The sequence below is a fragment of the Panthera pardus genome, unplaced genomic scaffold (genome assembly GCF_024362965.1).
Source record: "Panthera pardus isolate Hobbes unplaced genomic scaffold, ASM2436296v1 HiC_scaffold_8, whole genome shotgun sequence".
Classification (NCBI taxonomy): Eukaryota; Metazoa; Chordata; class Mammalia; order Carnivora; family Felidae; genus Panthera; species Panthera pardus.
In genome coordinates, this window is record NW_026527013.1 from 7,123,910 (window position 1) to 7,143,200 (window position 19,291).

The 19,291-nt window shown below is 41.4% G+C and overlaps 2 protein-coding genes and 1 pseudogene across 2 annotated transcripts; 1 reads left to right on the forward strand and 2 right to left on the reverse strand.

Moving 5' to 3' along the window:
* Window positions 1–147: 147 nt before the first annotated feature.
* Window positions 148–1,119, forward strand: LOC128775444 (olfactory receptor 7D4-like). Its single transcript, XM_053896671.1, has one exon. The coding sequence runs from the start codon at window positions 187–189 to the stop codon at window positions 1,117–1,119; it is 933 nt and encodes a 310-aa protein (XP_053752646.1). The 5' UTR covers window positions 148–186.
* Window positions 1,120–8,453: 7,334 nt separating this feature from the next.
* LOC128775440 (olfactory receptor 7E24-like) lies at window positions 8,454–9,444 on the reverse strand (annotated as a pseudogene).
* Window positions 9,445–17,294: 7,850 nt separating this feature from the next.
* On the reverse strand, window positions 17,295–18,383 carry LOC128775434 (putative gustatory receptor clone PTE01). Its single transcript, XM_053896660.1, has one exon. It carries the CDS (start codon window positions 18,381–18,383, stop codon window positions 17,295–17,297), a length of 1,089 nt encoding a protein of 362 aa, XP_053752635.1.
* Window positions 18,384–19,291: the final 908 nt, after the last annotated feature.

A 19,291-nucleotide genomic window follows, 5' to 3' on the forward strand; every position in this document is an offset into this window, starting at 1 on the left:
GGGATTGATCAACATTATTCAATGTTGTGTGTAACAACAGAATGTAGGATTCCTACATTCTGAAGTGTGAAGGCTTTTGTGCCCAATGCTTCATTTCAAGAAATAAAAAAGTAGACTCTAGAGTTTGTCTAGTGTCTATTTCATGTGCATTCCCTTCTTCAATCATCTAGCTGATGTGTTGGCAACATGGAACCAAGAAATCAAACGAGTGTTTCAGAATTTTTACTCCTGGGATTTTCCCAAGACTCAGAGCATCAACCCATTCTATTTGGGCTCTTCCTGTCCATGTACCTGGTCACCGTGCTCGGGAACCTGCTCATCATCCTGGCCGTCAGCTCTGACTCTCACCTCCACACCCCCATGTACTTCTTCCTCTCCAACTTGTCCTTTGCTGACATCTGCTTCATCTCCACCACCATCCCTAAGATGCTGGTGAACATCCAAACACAGAGCAAATCCATCACCTATGCAGGCTGCATCGCCCAGATGTATTTTTTCATGGTTTTTGGAGGTATGGACACTTTTCTCCTCACTGTGATGGCCTATGACCGGTTTGTAGCCATCTGTCACCCCTTGCACTACACAGTCATCATGAACCCGTGGCTCTGTGGCCTCCTGGTTCTTGTGTCCTGGTTCATCAGCTTGTCATACTCCCTGATCCAGAGTCTCTTAATGTTGCGGCTGTCCTTCTGCACCAACCGGGTAATTCCACACTTTTACTGTGAACTTGCTCAGGCCCTCATGCTTGCCTGCTCAGACACATTGGTCAATCACATCCTGCAATACATGTTGACTGGCCTTCTTGGCATTGTTCCCTTCTCAGGGATCCTTTTCTCCTATAGCCGAATTGCCTCCTCAATCCTGAGAATCCCATCAGCTAATGGGAAGTATAAGACATTTTCCACCTGTGCATCTCACTTGTCTGTGGTTTCTTTGTTCTATGGGACAGGGCTTGGTGTGTATCTCAGTTCTGATGCATCTTCCTGGAGGGGCATGATTGCCTCATTGATGTACACCGTGATCACCCCAATGCTGAATCCCTTCATCTACAGCCTACGGAACAGGGACATCAAGAGGGCTTTACAAAAAGTTCTCAGGATAACACTCTATGTTCAGTGATGGGAACACTAGTCCTGGGTTTTTGAGCTGACAGTGGTAGCAGCAGGTGGCTGCTAAAGAAATCCTACCTCCTAATCACACTGAGTTGTGCTTCTCACCCGTCCTCCATAAGTAAGTGACGTTGCCCAGAGCTGCCTTGCGAGTACTTTTTCTAGGTACTTTTACCTCTTATGTTGACTCCTCTGTTATCCTCAGTTCTACCCTCTGCGTCCCCTCCTTTCACTTTCCTATTACTGCACCTCACCTTGGATTTCCAGTCCTGTGGCCATTTATGCTACTACCAGTTCAGAACAGTTGCATGAGGATTATGAAAAGTAGTGCATTTTATCAATAACCATTGTTAGTTCTTATTAACTAAGCGCCTTTGGTGTGCTAAGCTGCAAGAGATGTCTGGAAAACAGCACTGAAGGAAAAAAAAAACACAGAAAAAAATCTTTGTCCTAATAGAGCATAAGTTCAGGATCTCAGAGTTTCTGATCACATTATGTGTCCAAACAGAATACTCACTGATGGATTAATTATTTGGCTATTAGCAAGGTTGAACGTTTCTCCAAATGTTTATTGAGTGCACTTCCAAAATAAGCTATAAAAATATATCACTAAATGTAGAAAAACTTCTGGGTCCAGAGTATCAGAATTGACCAGGCTCTGATACATCATTTGGTTTAGTTGCCTTGTTGTGCAGGTGAATTTACCAAGGGCCCAACACAGGAGAACACACAGTGATAAAATGTGTGTGAAAGGAAACATGTCTTTAAGGATGATGTCAATTACTGGATTACAATTCAGGAGAGTAAGGACAGAATCCCAGAATCACTACTCTCTAGGTATGTGATTCTGGGCAGCTTCAGCCGAGGTAGAGTATGTTAGGACCAGTGGATCTTCTGATAAGTGTTTGTTTTCCTATCTTCTTCACCATAAAGCAATTGGATAATGTGTTAAGTCTTTGGATGGTGGTGTTTGCCAAGGCACTGCAACAGGAAAGGCAAACATAAACACAAAAATATCCGTCCTGATAAAGATGAGTCGCTGACCACTCCAGGATGGAACGAGTCTGACAGAATCTACTTTCCATCAAGTGGAGTCTTCAAGGGATAGCACCATTTTGAAAAACTATTTATGGATTTCCAAAAGGGGGACCCACCTCCCCCTTAATTTCTTTTAGGCTTTGTGTCTAAAAACAGATTTCATCTAGAAACTGGGAAAAGAATCAGGATATTCGATTGTGGTAGCCAACATCTGATAATTGCAGACTTGCTTTTTATATTTTGGGTTATCTAAGTCAACTGATATTCTTGATGTCTGCTCATCTATGATCTCTTACCACCACCACAGGTCTCTGTGGCTCATGGATCCCAGTCACCATTCTGGATTTGTTGCTCAATCACCCATGGTTAAGACTACTGCCATTTAAGTTTAGAACTCAAGATATTTGTGAATGTAGTTTAGAACTTCTGTCCAGGTATGGAGGTTAGCTAACTGAAACATATTAAAACACTCAAGAATTACAAGTTTGGAACAAGAGTAGAAATTTTGGATATCAACTGATTAAGACTGCCTTAACATTCCCTGCAGCTTGACTAAAGTTAAAACATGTTTCTTCCTGACTGCAAGGGCCTGACCACCCCTTTGTCATCAATTTTACAACCCAGGATGTCTTCCTTAAAGACCTGGGAGCCATCCTTTTGAAATATAATCATCAATAATGTTAGCACCTTTATCTCCCAACCTCTTTGCATAGGAGGGTAGGCACTTAAGTTCAATAAGCAGCAATTAGCAAACACAGATAGACTAGCCACATCGACCAACCTCCCCCCAATATCTTCCACCCCTTTTCCATAAGCTCACCCCAGCTTCTAAAATCCTCCTGTCATTTGTTCTGTAGAGTTGAGTTCAATCTCTATCCCTTACTGTAATAGTCTTGAATAAGGTCTTCTTTACCTGTTTGACTATGTCCAATGCAATTTTACTTGGACACACAACGAACGACTTTCTCTAGAAAGTCTCTAGAAATTTCTAACAAATTTCTATCAAAGTACTCTTTTGATGAAATTTCCCAGTGTCCTGCCTGTTTAAGCAAATAATATTGCATCTCACAAAGGACTTCAGACTGGAAGAGGAGCAAAACCCACTTTCTTGATGCATCAGTTTCATTTGGAACAAAATATCTGAGGTAGCTTGGTACAAAGACTGTCCATGACACTCAAAACATGTGAACTCACTCAGAAGGTAATGGTAGTAAAAGATGAATAGAGACTAACCTGATGGAGAGAACATCAGGAGAATTTAGATGGGTGTAAGAGAAGGCATCTTTTTTTTTTAAGTTTATATTACTTACTTTGAGTGAGAGAGAGAGAGAGAGAGAGAGAGAGAGAGTGAGAGCAAGCATGGGAGGTGCAGAGAGGGACAGAGAGAATCCCAAGCAGGCTCCTCACCGTCAGCATGGAGCCTGATGTGCGGCTCCAACCCAAGAACTGTGATAAAATGACATAAGCCAATCAAGAGTTCTTCACTTAACTGACTGAGCCATCCAGGTACCCCAGAGAGAGAAAACATCTTTAAGTTTCGATATTTAAGTGGAAACTTGAGTAAGAAAGGGGAAGAAAATTTTAGGCAGAGAGAATTAAGTGTAATGGTCTAGAGACTGAAAGAATATAGTCTGTTTAAAGAAAAATAAGAGGGGTGCTCGGGTGGCTTATCAGTTGAGGGCCCAGCTTTGACTCTGGTCATAATCTCACGGTTTGTGTCTCTGTGCCCCGTGCTGGACTCTGTGCTGATGGTTCAGAGCCTGCTTCAGATTCTGTGTCTCCCTCTCTCTCTGCTCCTCCCTGCTCCTGCTCTGTCTTGTATGTTTCCAAAAAAAAAGTAAATAAACATTAAAACATTTTTTTAATTAAAAAAAGAAATATAAGATATCCAATATGTCTGGGAATGCAAGCTGGTGCAGCCACTCTGGAAAACAGTATGGAGGTTCCTCAAAACATTAAAAATAGAAATACCCTATGACCCAGAAATTGCACTACAAGGCATTTATCCAAGGGATACAAGTGTGCTGTTTGAAGGGACACATGCACCCCAATGTTTATAGCAGCACTATCAACAAGCCAAAGTATGGAAAGAGCCCAAATGCCCATTGATGGATGATGGATAAAGAAGATGTGGCATATACATACATATATATACATATATATATATATATATATATATGCACATACATACATATATATACATACATACATATGTATATGTGTGTGTATATATATATATATATATATATATATATATATATATACACACACATACATACACACACACAATGGAGTATTACTCGGCAATCAAAAAGAATGAAATCTTGCCATTTGCAACTACGTGGGTGGAACAGGAGAGTATTATGCTAAGTGAAATTAGTCCGTCAGAGAAAGACAAATATCATATGACTTCACTCCTATGAGGACTTTAAGAGACAAAACAGGTGAACATAAGGGAAGGGAAACAAAAATAGTATAAAAAAGGAGAGGGGGATAAAACATAAGAGACTCATAAATATGGAGAACAAACAGAGGGTTACTGGAGGGGGTGTGGGAGGGGGGATGAGCTAAATGGGTAAGAGGCACTAAGGAATCTACTCCTGAAATCACTGTTGCACTATATGCTAACTAATCTGGATGTAAATTTAAAAAAATAAAATTTAAAAAAAAGATATCCAATATGTCTAGGCAAATGGTTCTCACACTTAGTGTGCAATAGAATCACCTGCTGGGCCTGTTAAAATACAGATGGCTGGGTTCCAGCTGTAGAGGTTCTGATTTAGCAGGTCTGGAGAGGGTATGAAAGTTGGCATTTGTAGTTTCCCAGGTGAAGCTGATGGTGCTGGTCCAGGGACCAATGAAGGACCTGGAAAGGGATAGGAGAGACTAACTGAAGGATGTTATAGACCATGGCAAAGGGTTCAAATTGTACTCAAAGAGTAACAGAAAGTGACTAGAAGGTTTTAAGCAGAGAAGTCACAAGTTTTGACTACACCTAAAAAATCAATCTGGCTGCCATGTCCACAGGGAGAAAGTGATTACTGAGCACCCAATTAGGGCACTCTTATAAGAGCAATAATACAATGTCAGCATGAATTGTTTTGGAAGAATGGGAAAAGCAAATCATATCACTAAAACAGTGCTATACAGATCATTTAATTGCTTTGATATGAAGGCAAATAAAACAAAGACCTAAAATGACAAAATTTGGGGGGGGGGTGTCTGAGTGACTTGAAAGGGAGGAGTAGGTCTCTCACTTGAAAATCTGAACAGCTATATTGTATGTGCTAGATGCTAGATGCTAGTGAATTTTGGCAGTGGAAACAAGAAGAGACTTACTAGTATGTCCGCCAACATGCAGTGAAAGCAACTTCCACTAATGGACCAGTGTTGGAATGTTTGTTAATTCTTCAGAAAACTCCTCTTCCGAGAAGGGCAGGAATAGCCTCAGTGTTGAACACTGAGGTCATCCCCACGAGCAATGCTTTCAAAATCCAATGAACAGAGGAATCTGTGGGGCCATGGTAAAACTTGTCACAAAATAAAGGGTTGGGTAGGGGGGAATGTTTATGGTTGGACCACTGACTCCAGAAATTAGAGGATTACAATAGCAGCAGCAGCCAAAATTGTCATTTTTAATGCATATTTTATTTACACCAAGGGTTTAATGTTTTAAAATAAACTTTTTAAAAGTGTAACACACATGGGGATATGTATGTTACTTTATTATCTCAAACTCTACACTCCTTTTCTATCAAATATCTCTGCGTTTGGATTTCCAGAGTTATTAAAAATTTCAATGGTGACCTCCCTGCTGCCCCCAGGGAGCATTGAATGAATGAATGCCCCCATTCTTCATCTCTTGCCTTTGAATTTTCCTTTTCATGAGCCCAGCGTTAGGTTTGTAATTCAAAGAATATTTCAACTACTTCAGAACTGCCTTTAAAATTCTTTCAAGGAGCACAGTCGGTTAAGCAACCAACTCTTGATCTCGGCTCAGGTCATGATCTCACAGTTTGTGATTTCATGTGAGCCCAGTGTCGAGCTCTATCTTGGGCTCCCAGCTGACCATGCAGAGCCCACTTGGGATTTCTCCCTCCCCCTCTCTCTCTGCACCTTCCCCCTCTCAAAATAAGTAAATAAACTTGAAAAAAATAAAATAAAATGTTCTCAAATACATTTTATTAGTAACAAGGGGTCCCATATTGAGTTCCTTCTGAAGCCGACTCTGAGACAATGATTAGCACACAGGATGTTTACCAAGCAATGTTCCTAGAATCAACATCTGTGCAGGGGCATATGTGTAGTAAAGAATTTGGCCTCACCTAAACAGAGATGGCCTTTGTCCCAGCTCCTGGGAGGTAACCTTTAAATGCTTGAAAATTCCCTAATGATAGAAGTGATTGGTTATTCATGAAACACCCCAGGTTATTCATGAAGGACCACACCTGATAGTTTATGCTAATGAAATGACTTAGGATGGGAACTGGCCTTGCCAAAAAGACCAGCCATGTGGTTAAAGGGTTGGAGTATTGGGCAAAGGCATATCAGGCCAATATAGGGAGGGAGGTTGGAAATTGGGTTCAACCTGATAGGCCATAATTCAACTACTCATGTCTATATAATGAAGCCTCAATAAAAATTCTGGACAATGGAGCTCAGGTGAGCTACCTGGTTGGAAATGGTCTTTGAGTATTGTCACACATATTGTCACCAGGAGGAGGTAATGGGTCTGGATCCAAGGGAAGAGAACAACAAGAAGCTTCGCATATGGGAACCTCCATATGCCCTTCTTTGGCTAACTCTAACTTGTATCTCTTTCCTATAAGCAAACTGCAATCATAAGCACACTGCTTCTTGAGCTCTGTGAGTCATTCTGGTGCATCTGAGGAAGTCCTCTCGGTTTGAATCATTCTAGCAAAGTATCGAATGTGAAAAAGTTCCCAAATTTGTATCCAACTGGTCTGATGTGAGAGTGGACCTAGGGGCTCCTGGACTTGCATCTGGTGTCAGAGGTGAGGACAATCTTGTGGTTCGGCAAATTCTTTGCAGCAAGGAAGGAAGCTGGAAAAAGTCGAGCCAAGATGAAGCCCATCAAAGATCTCCAACAACCAGCAGGGAGTTCTGGAGCTAAGATGATCTCTTAGAGTTGCCTGGAATTAGGGCAAAGGGACCAAATATTTGCACTCCCACACATAATCAGTCATCGGATGTGGGCTGCCCCAAGAAGGAGGCATGAGCTTGCTGAAGTAGATCCCTATAGAGGTTGATTGCTGAGGGCTGAGTATCACCCAACATTTGAAGCAACATGTCCCTTATTCCTGACACAAGATCTTTTTTTAAATTGTGGTAAAAGAACATAAAATTTACCATCTTAAGCAGTTTTCAGTACAGTGGCATGAAGTACATTCACACTGTTGTGCAGTCATCACCACCATCCAACTCTAGAACTTTGCTATCTTCCCAGACTGAAATTCTGAACCTACTAAACACTACCTCCCCGTCTCTCACTCCTCCAGACCCCAGCTCCCACCATTCTACTTTCTGTCTCTATGGATTCAACTACTTTATGAACCTCATATAAATGGAAGTATACAATATTTGCCCCTTTGCGTCGGGTTATGTAATAGGACTGGGGAGAAGTTAGATGGAATGGGAAGGAGAATTATCAGGAAAATTGGGAATCACCTCTGTTCTGGTAGTTCCTCTCCCATCTATTCCTTGGGAACCATACATCCCAATCTTCCTAGAGAAGTCCCAGGAAACTTGATAACTGTTGACTCAAACTCAATATTAATAGCGTCCCACTTCAATTTCAAAAAGAAATTAGTCATCCTACTCGCTCAAAAATCTGACCAAGGGCATTAAGGTGCCAAAATGTATCAGATGCCTTGGTCCTTAAGGTAGGGTTTAGAACCTCCCATCAAATTGGTGGGTGGATGGCGCGGGGGGGAGGAATCTCAGGAAAAGTATAGAAACAATAAATAACAAGAGACAGTTATGATTATTTTGCATTGATAGAAACAAGACTGCTCATGACCAAGAGTCCTGGGTAATGCAAAAGGAAAGTGAGAGAGATATATGGATATATACATAATCCTGCAGGGGTTATAATTTAAATGGGGAGCCCAAAATAATTTCCCAGTTCCATTAGAGCTATGCTAAGGGAAAAAATGTGTAAGCAAAAACCAGAGATCCATATAGGTACCTATACCATGTGATTGCACATCCAGAATGTCTTGTGCATGTTTGATTTGCTGCATTTTGCAGTGCAATGAACCGAAAAGGATAAGACACATGCTGAGATTAGTCTGTCCTTCTGATAATCCCCCACAGTGCTCTCTTGATATCCTTGTTTCTCAGGCTGTAGATGAAGGGGTTCAGCATTGGGGTGACCACAGTGTACATCACCGACGCCACTGCACCCTTCCTAGGGGAGGGGGAGACAGATGAACTGAGGTATACCCCAAGACCTGTTCCGTAAAACAAGCAAACAACTGATAGGTGAGAGCCACAGGTAGAAAAGGCTTTGCACTTCCCGCCTGTTGATGGGACTCTCAGAATGGAGGAAACAATTCGAGTATAAGAGCAAAGGATCCCTGAGAGTGGAACGCCACCAAAAATGGCCCCCATGAAATACATTAGTATGGTATTGATGGAGGTATCAGAACAGGCAAGGTGGAGAAGTTGAGGTGCATCACAAAAGAAATGATGAATTTCCACACTTGTGCAGAAGGTAAGTTGTGACACCATCAAACAGTGAATCTGAGAGTCCAAAAGGCTGCTGAAAAATGACACGAGGACCAAAAAGCCACAGAGGCATGGGTTCATGATGACTGGTTAGTGCAGGGGGTGACAAATGGCCACAAAACGGTCATATGCCATCACAGCCAGGAGTAGATTGTCCAAACATCCAAATAGGAAAAAAAAGGATACCTGAGTTAGGCAGTCTGCATGGGTGATAGATCTACTGTGTGTTTGAATGTTCAACAGCATCTTGGGGATCGTAGTGGTGCTGAAACCAATGTCAGCCAAGGACAGGTTGGAAAGGAAGAAGTACATGGGTGTGTAGAGGTGGGGGTCAGAGCTGACAGCCAAGATGATGAGCAGGTTCCCCAGCACAGTGACCAGGTACATGGACAGGAACAGCCCAAAGAGAAGGGGCTGTAGTTCCAGGTCATCTGAGAGTCCCATGAGGAAGAATTCTGAGACACCAGTTAGATTCTGTGGTTCCATGAAGATGGGACACCTCTTGAAAAAGAAGAGTGTTGAATAAACAAAACAAGTGTAGAGACATCCAGCTAAGTGTGAATATTTAGATTCAAGCAATTCATAAGTAACGCATTCACACTTGAGGATCCTACCTCCTGTTACCTTCAGCAACATTTCTCCATTGTAAACCCTTCTTAGAACTCTTTCCTTATTGCTGTCTTGGCAATTTACCTGTTTCTACATATACCCATCATGAAGACATTGAGCCAAAGAATGTTAGACAAGCATCTAAATATATAAACATAGAAATATTTAGGGGCACCTGGGTGGCTCAGTTGGTTAAGCATCTGACTCATGATTTCAGCTCAGGTTATGATCTCATGGTGTGTGGGTTCAAGCCCCTCATCAGGCTCTGTACTGACAGCATAGAGCCTGCTTGGGCTTCTCTCTCTCCCTCTCACTCTGCCCCTCCCTTGCTTGTACTTTCTTTCTCTCTCTCAAAATAAATAAATAAACTTTAAAAAGAGAAATATTTAGTTATACTTGCTTTGGAACTCATATTTGTGGCCAGGAAAAGTTGAGTTTTCTTGCTATCCCTGCATGATCCCATTGCCCTCCTCACTTCAGCTGCCCAAAGGCAAACACTGTCACGAATGTGGCAGTATATTTTCCTTTCAATGTTTTCATAATATTAGTACTGATGTATTCATGAACAGTTTTCTTAAAAACTTACTTAACCCTGGGGCGCCTGGGTGGCTCAGTCCATCGAGCATCTGACTTCGGCTCAGGTCATGATCTCGTGGTTTGTGAGTTCGAGCCCCGCATCAGGCTCTGTGCTGACAGCTCAGAGCCTGGAGCCTGCTTCAGATTTTGTGTCTCCCTCTCTCTCAGCCCCTCCCTGACCTGTGCTCTATCTCTCTCTCTCAAAAACAAATAAAGCTCAAAAACAAATAAAGTTTAAAAGAAACCTTACTTAATACTATAATAATGCTCACATTGCTTTTTCATTCTCACCACAATAATGTGCTTTAAGTGTCTCTGTGAAGTACACACATCTATTTCAAGCACTTCAAATGATGCATAGTATTACCTGATGGATGACTTTATTTTATTTTTTCATTTCTTATTATAATATTCCTAATAAAATTCTTCTGCACACTTCCATATTATACAAGAATTTCTATACCATATAAGCAGAAAGGTGAAGAATTGTAAAAATCAATACATGTACAATTGTACTATTAATTATCTATATTTATTTTCCTAATAGAAAACGTAGACAAAAGCAACTTCATGCTTTTATTGTCAAGGTATAGAACTGGAAAGATGCCTGAAGTCTGTGTTGCCATGCTCTTTCATAGTAGATCCACATGAAAATTCTATTTTTGTCTAGGGAATAATATTTCCAAATCACAGATCTCCAAAATAGGCTGCCAAATGCATTACTCCTCATAAAAAAAATCCTATGATCTATAATATTCATATAGTAAAGGCCCCCGTAAACCCTAATTCACCCATTTCCCTAATTCACAGATGAAGTCACAAAATCTCAAGAGAAGGAATTGGTCATCCTCTTTCTGTTTTCTCATCTGGGACAAAAGCATGTGTGAAATTGAAGAAATCATTCCACACTGGTGGAGTGCACCGAGTCTTGGGATGGGAATCAGGACTTTGAGTCTCACATCTGTCACATACTAAATCTGGAGTATTTGCAAGCTCTCAACCTCTCCGTGCTGGTATCCCTCTAGGTATCACCTAGAAATGGGGAGAACAGTACCCATGTGGCACCTAACAGAGGTTTGTACTGGAAGGAAGAGAAGCACGCAGAGAGAGCATTGAGGCCATATTGTCTATGCTCTGTTTCTGAGAACCAATGTAGGGTCTATTCAATATTGAACAGAGATCACTGTTGTCCTTGTCACTACTCTGTGCCAAGCAAAGTATAGACTCTGGGAAATCAGAAATGAATGTGATTCAGTCGTTTCCCTCCAAACGCTCAGTACCTACCTGCATAAGAACAACAACAACAACAAAAATGTTCTCTCGGGATCTCAGGAAACCCAAAACTTCCAATCACAGGATATTTAGTTGGATATATGGTGCTTAGCCTTGAGAATGACAGTAAAAACAATATTAATAATACCTAAAATTTACCTTGCCCTTACTATATGCATTCATCACATATTTAGTCACATGTACAGTGCTCATGTTAATTCTTACTCAGTGCAGTTGTATAAACCAGATCAAAGATATTAAGAGCTTACCCAGTCCCATACAGATAAAAAAGTAGAGCAGATAAGGTTCAAAATTCAATGGTGGGTCCCTGTTTCCATGAACTTCAGAGCATTTAAGGAGAAGTCCAGAGGTCGTTTCCAAAATCGCTAAGATATACCTTTGAACTGTTTCTTTCTGTTTTGTTGTTGTTGTTGTTGTTGTTTGTTTGTTTGTTTGTTTGTTTTTTGGAGAGAGAGAGAAGCATGCAGGGGAGAGGGACAGAAAAAGGGAGAGAGAGAATCCAAAGCAGGCTGCATGCCCAGTGTTGAGCCCAATGTGGGGCTCAATCCCACTATTCTGGGATCGTGACCTGAGCGAAAATCAAGAGTCATACGCTCAACCGACTTAGCCACTCAGGCACCCCTGAACTCTTTATTTCTTAAGAATGGGATCTAACATACTGACTCTATCCCCTTAGAGATCAAGAGGGCCGAAATTACAAAAATGGAGGAGAAAGTGGAGTGTGAAGCAAAATCCAGGAGAAGGGGCAAGAGAGAGCTTCTCTGAACAGTCATGAGTTCTTTTTTTTTTTTTTTTAATGTTTATGTATTTTTCAGAGCGGAAGACAGCGTGCGAGTGGGGAAAAAATATAGAGACGGAGACACAGAATTCGAAGCAGGCTCCAGGCTCTGAGCTGTTAGCCCAGAGCTCAATGCGGGGCTCAAACTCATGAGTCCTGAGATCATGACCTGAGCCAGAGTCTGACACTTCGCTGACTGAGACATCCAGGTGCCCCATGAGCGGACTGTTTATATGATCTCTACCTTCATCTCAACTATCTTTTCTGTAGTTGATGCAGCTGGTGGCACCACTGCTCTCTGGTGTCTTCTACCATGAACCCCCAAAGGAAAGAGCACAGAGAGCAGGAGTCTCTTCCTGGAGTAACGGGAAAAAGACAGGCAGGGTGGATAAGCAGGAGTGAATACAGTCTAGGTGCCCTGTGAACAGAGTCTCACTGTCTGCATCTAAACATGACTTCATCCCTATCTATTCCAGGACCTGGTAAAACTTAAAAACTTTATGCATAGCAAAAACACAATCTTTCCAAAAAAGACATACAGACATGTGAGAAGATGCTCAACATCACTCATCATCAGGGAAATACAAATCAAAACCACCATGAGATACCATTCAACACCTGTCAGAATGGCTAAAATTAGCAACATGGGAAACACCAGGTGTTGGGAAGGATGTGGAGAAAAGGGAACACTCTTCACTGCTGGTGTAGCCACTCTGGAGAATAGTATGGAGATCCCTCAAAAAATTAAATATAGAACTACCCTATGATCCAGCAAATGCATTACTAGATATTTACCCAAAGAATATAAAAATACTAATTCAGAGGGATACATGCACTCTGATAACTATGGCATTATTATCCACGATAATAGTTATAGAAACAGCCCAAGTGTCCATCAATTGATGAATGGATAAAAAAGTCGTGAGATAGATATTACATATATGTATATGTGTGTGTGTGTGTGTGTGTGTATTTCTCAGCCATAAAAAAGAATGAAATCTTGCCATTTGCAACAACATGGATGGAGCTAGAGCATTATGCTAAGTAGACATAAGTCAGTGAGAGAAAGACAAATATAATATGCTTTCACTCCTATGTGGAATTTAAGAAACAAAACAAACAAGGATAGGGGCAAAAAAGAGACAGAGGCAAGCCAAGAAACAGACTCTTAACTATAGAGAAAAAACTAGAAGGGAAGTGGTTGGGGGGGATGAGTGAAATGGGTCATGGGCATTAAGGAGAGCACTTGTCACGATGAGCATTAGGTGACATATGAAATTGTGGAATCATTATACAGTACACCTAAAATGAATATTATGTTAACTATGATCACTAACTGGAATTTAAATTAAGCCTTAAAAATAAAAGTCGGTTGGACACAAAAAATAAATAAAATCAGGAAGTGAAAGAGAATGCTGTGCTCCTCTCCTTATCTCTGAAATGATGATAATGCATGTTGTTGTCTGTTGGGGATGGTAATGCAGATAAAAGGTAGCAAGCTACATAGAAAACTTAACTCGGTGCCTGAAACTCGGAGTCCCAAGGTAAAAGTTTGTAACATTCTGGTTACTGTCATCATTGCCATCATCACCGTCATCATCACCTTCGTGATCATTTGCAGGACTTGTGGGCAGTTAAGAAGGACCAATTTCCTGCTCTGATGGGGAAGATGCCCACGGGACACAGAAATAACATGGGGGCAAAAATAGAAATCTAAATAAGAGTTCTTGGATCCGCACCAAAACCAATCACATTAGGTCTTTATAGGGCTGTGAGTTGAATCTTTCCATTTTGGTCCCCTCATGTCTGGCTATTCCAACCGCTCTAGTTGTCTTGATGAGGAGGAAACAATGCTCTTCCAGTCCCTTCTGCCTTCAGTCTCTCCCACTGCACTTACTACTCCTGGACTGTGCTGTGTCTCTGCTGGAGCAGGTCTGAGGAACGCAGATCCCACTGCCACTCCCCTACCTGGAACTGGGTGAGGACAGAGGCTTTGTTTCCAGGACTGGCAGGAACACAGATGCAGCTATGGGTCTCCTGGAGCAGACAACTCTGGGAGGAGGAGAGACATGTATGGAGCCCACTTAACTGGAACTGGCCACTAAAGGGCTGGAAAGCACGGGCTGATTGTTTACAGCTGTTTGACCTTGAGGGCTCAAAGCACATGGCACATAATTAGCCAAATTGGTCCATGTTCTCCCAATCTCTAAGGACATTCTATTACTAATGGAAGAGGAAAAGGAAAAAAGTGAATGTACTGAGGTTGCAGGGGGTTGGGGACGGGGTGTCAAGACCCTTCCTCTTCTCAGGAAGAAGCTGACCTCTACTCCTCACTTCTGAATTCCAAGTTACATACCTAACCACAAAATTCAGACACATTTTTTTTCCAACTAGAGAAAGCACCTTATGCCTTTTGTATCTGTAAAGCCATTGACTTAATCATAGTTTAGAGAGAATTAGGTCTCTTATTCTACTACTTCTATTTCTCCTACCAAGAATCTGATAGTATTTCTATTTTCTCTGAAAATTTATGTCTCTAAGGAGAACTTTCTATTTTTCTTCCTATAGATCTTGTTTGGGGTTTGGAATTTTATACACTGGAGATGTCTGGGATTTGATGTTTTGAATGACTGTCCAGGTTCTAAATTTACCATCTAGCCATATACATTGTTACATTAGACAACTGTTTATCTTTACATATTTATCCGGTGACTTGATAGTTTGCTTAAATACTTCAGGAGCTCTCAGAGATCTCTACATTCAAAATGTGGGCCAGGGATGTAGTCCTCTCAAGGCTTGACTGGAAGATGAGCTCAGAGATTGATTTCTCATTTACTGATACAAAGAAAACCTCAATAATTACCAAATTAATTGGATATGAAAGAAGTGTGCTAATCATGTTTGTGTGTGCATAAATGGCAGAGGAAAATTTTAGAGTGTCCAAAGGACCAAATGACAGGAATACAGAGAAGGGTTGGAGAAGGAAGTATGCATACTGAGATGTTGTATAATGCTTGAACAAGAGGAAAATTTAGTATTAAACTGTAGTCACTTTGTAGCAGGAAGAGCTAATCCAATGCTAGGTTCATTGCCAGTGAAGCTGGTAGGCCATTGGCTTAGTGTAGAGGCAGAGCAAATGAAAGCAGTTATCAGAAAGCTTTTCAGAAAGCCCCCAAATTTCTACCTCAGAAACTATCTGTATGTACCACCTGTAAAGGAAAGATTGATACGAACACGGGTTCCCGGGAGTGTAGCAGAAGAGAGAAGAACCCGTCATGATAGAAGTGGTCATGATAGAAGAGAAGGAAGCATGGTGACAAGATGGAATCCTAATAAGGTGGTTACTAGTGAAAGGGAAGATCTGCCCTTTGCTGAGGACACGGTCCTTTGCTATCCTTGAGTAATGACAATGAAGATACAGTTACATTTATCCACAAAGACTTAGGTGATTTACAACCTACAGGCACAATCAAAACCACTGGAAATATCACCACTACTTGAAACCTCAGTTGTATACCCTTGACCAAGACACATCACTACACTCACCTTTTCATCTTCACCCACTTGCATTCTTCCCATCGCATCTCACAATGTAGCTTTATTCCCCACATTACGATTTACCAGAGTTCAATCAAGAAAAAGCCTGCACTAGTTATTGTAATGAAGGTAATTTAATGTAGTTACGATTAAATACTTATTGAAAAGTGAAAGACACAAAAGGAAAAACATGGCAACAGAGCAGTAGCCGCAGGATGTAGTGATAACAGCATGGGCTAGGAAGTATGGGGAAAAGGTTGGGGATTGGTGCATGTGACATTGATCACCATTATTGGAAGAACTTAAAGAAAGGACAGATGGAAAATTAGAGCAGTGGTTGAAAGGTCCCTAGCCCCTACCACAGCATCACAACTTAACGTAGAGAAGGGTAAGTCTGGAGCAGAGAACAAGAGCATAATATTCAGCTATTCAGCACAGTTAGCCAGCTGTAGAGAATGGAGGAAGAAGACACGTAAAAAAATATTACCAGGCATACGAAGGAAAAAAGCATACTGGTTATGGCTATGGAAAACTCGTATCTCCTCTATTGGATATGAGCTATGGAAAGCTCATATCTCCTCCTTTACAAGCTCTGATCACTTGGAGATGTCCGGGATCTGGCCATGTACAGCGAAGGACCCAACACATGTAAATCATCTTTGAATGAAAGGTCTGACAAAATCCCATAGGCCTCCAAATAGCTGCACATTAGCCCCACCTGGGGAGCTGTTAAAAAAGAAAAAGAAAAAAACTGTTCACATTCTTTTCACTCTCCAGTCCAATTGAATCTTAATCTATAATGGTGGGACTCAGGCATGAGGATATTTTTAAAGATTTTTTACAGTTTATTTATTTATTTTTGAGAGAGAGAGAGAGAGAGAGAGAGAGAGAGAGAGAGAGAATCCCAAGTAGGCTCCTTTCTGTCAGCATAGAGCCCAGTGCAGGGCTCAATCTCATGAAACCTGAGAACGCTACCTGAGCCAAAATCACGAGTTGGACTCAACAGACTGAGCCACCTAGGGGCCCCAAGATTTTAGTTTTAGGTAACCACTACACCCAATGTGAGGCTCGAACTTACAACCTCAAGATCAAGAGTTGCTCACTCTTCTGATTGAGTCTACCAGGCACTCCATAGTATGAGGATTTTAAAAGGCTTATCAGATACTCCAAAAGGAAGCCAAGATTATGGACCAGTGACATACATTCTCTCACACAACCTGGATAAACAGATTTGACCAAAGCCAAACTTTTATGGATAATAGACATTATGGTGAAAATGGCTGAGAATTGTGTATCTATTTGAAAATGGAGTTGTGAATTTCTACAGGAAGCTCGGGTCATAGGTGACCAATCAGAAGATTCCATAGGTATAAAGAGATTCAATTGTGCAGTGATATTGGGATACATAGCATCCTGGAATACTCCCATAATTCCATCAAAAGGGTGCCAAGATAAGCAATATTTAGAAATGACAAATCAAGAGGAATGGACCACGACCTACAAAAAATGTGGCCAAAGAGGCATGCTTGCCAATTCCATATGTTTGGTTTGGCAATCATTTCTGATCAATAGGCACACACACAAAAAAAGCCCAAGTATTAAGACTAGGCTGTTCTGTTAAGGAGCCTCTGCAAGGCCCTCTTGATGTCCCTGTTCCTCAGGCTGTAGATGAAGGGATTCAGCATGGGAGCAACCACAGCATACATCACGGAGGCCACTGCATCCTTCCTGGAAGAATGTGAGACAGTCGATCCCAGGTACACCCCAAGACCTGTTCCATAATATAAGCAAACAACCGACAGGTGAGAGCCACAGGTGGACAAGGCTTTGTACTTCCCACCTGTTGACGGGACTCTCAGAACGGAGGAAAGAATTTGTGTATAAGAGAAAAGGATCCCTGAGACTGGAATACCAGCAAAGATGCCACCAATAAAATACATGAATATTTTATTGGTGGAAGTATCATTACAGGAAAGCTTGAGGAGTTGAGGAGGGTCACAGAAGAAATGGGGAATTTCCACGTTTGTGCAGAAGGTAAGTTGTGACACAATGAGGCATTGCAGCTGAGAGTCCAGAAGGCTGATCAAAAAAGACACCAGAATCAGCAGGCGACAGAGGCGGGGGTTCATGATGACTGGGTAGTACAGAGGATAGCAAATAGCTACAAACCGATCATAGGCCATCACGGTTAAGAGTACACTGTCCAAACAGCCAAAAAGATAAAAAAAAGACAACTGAATCAGGCAGCCCGCATGGGAGATCACTCGGTTATGAGTCTGAATGTCCAAAATCACCTTCGGGACTGTGGTAGATGTGAAACCGATGTCAGCCACGGACAGGATGGAAAGGAAGACGTACATGGGAGTGTGGAGGTGGGAGTCAGAGCTGACAGCCAGGATGATGAGCAGATTCCCTAGCATGGTGACCACATACATGGACAGGAACAGGCTGAAGGTTAGAGGCTGCCGTTCTGGATCATCTGAGAACCCCAGGAGGAGGAACTCCAACACATCTGTTAGATTATCTGGTTCCACAGAGCAGAGACAGCTTTTGGAAAATAAAGGACAGTTTACATAACAGAAACAAGTATACAGGAATCCATCAGTGTGGCTATACTTTGGATGCATGCATTTCACAAATAAAGTATTCACACTTGAGGGAAATTTAGCAACATTTCTCAGTTGTGACAACATATTCTTCCTACAACTCTTTTCTCATTGTCTTTTGCTCCATTCACCTGTTTCTATGTGCACCCACTTTGGAAAGATGGAGCTAAAGAAATTAGAGATGCCAAGGATACTTACAGATTTAAAATTCCATAAACACACTAACATATCAGTACCCTCCTTAAAGGAAACAAAAGGAATAAGAAATGTCATTCTCCCTTAAAAGATTGTTCTAATCTAAGGGCACTAATTAGCAGTCAAAAGTATGTTATTTCATCTAAATGCAGAGAAATTACAAACACCCTAAAGAACTATGTAATAAAGTGTCTGACTCCATATTTTGTGGTGATATTTGACTGCAAACGGTGGTTAAGGCTCTCTTTACCCCATCTGCCCAACACCTGGGCTAGCTGATAAAAAAACCCGGGTCCTCCAGTTATAAGTGAGTTCTAAGGATGTGATGTACAGCATGTTAACTATAGTTAATAATACCGTGTTTCATATTTGAAAGCGGTTAAGAGTAGATCTTAAAAGTTCTCATTACAAGAAAAAAAAATTTGCAGGGCACCTGAGTGGCACAGTCGGCTGAGCACCCGACCCTTAATTTCGGCTCAGGTCATGATCCCAGAGTCATGGGATCAAGCTCTGCATCCAGCTCTGGATTGAGTATAGAGCCTGCTTAAGATCCTTTCTCTCCCTCTGCCCCTCCCTTGCCTGCCTGCTCTCTCTTTCTCTCTCTCTCTCTCAAAAAAAATTGGAACTATGTATTTGATGGAAGCTAACTAGACCGTAGTGATCCTTTTGTAATATGTATAAATTTTGAATCATTATGTTGTATACTTGACCCTAATATGTTATATGTCAATTTATCTCAAAAAACAAACAACAAAAAAAGCAAGCCAGGCAGCCTGGGTACTCCCTCCTTTAGAGACAGT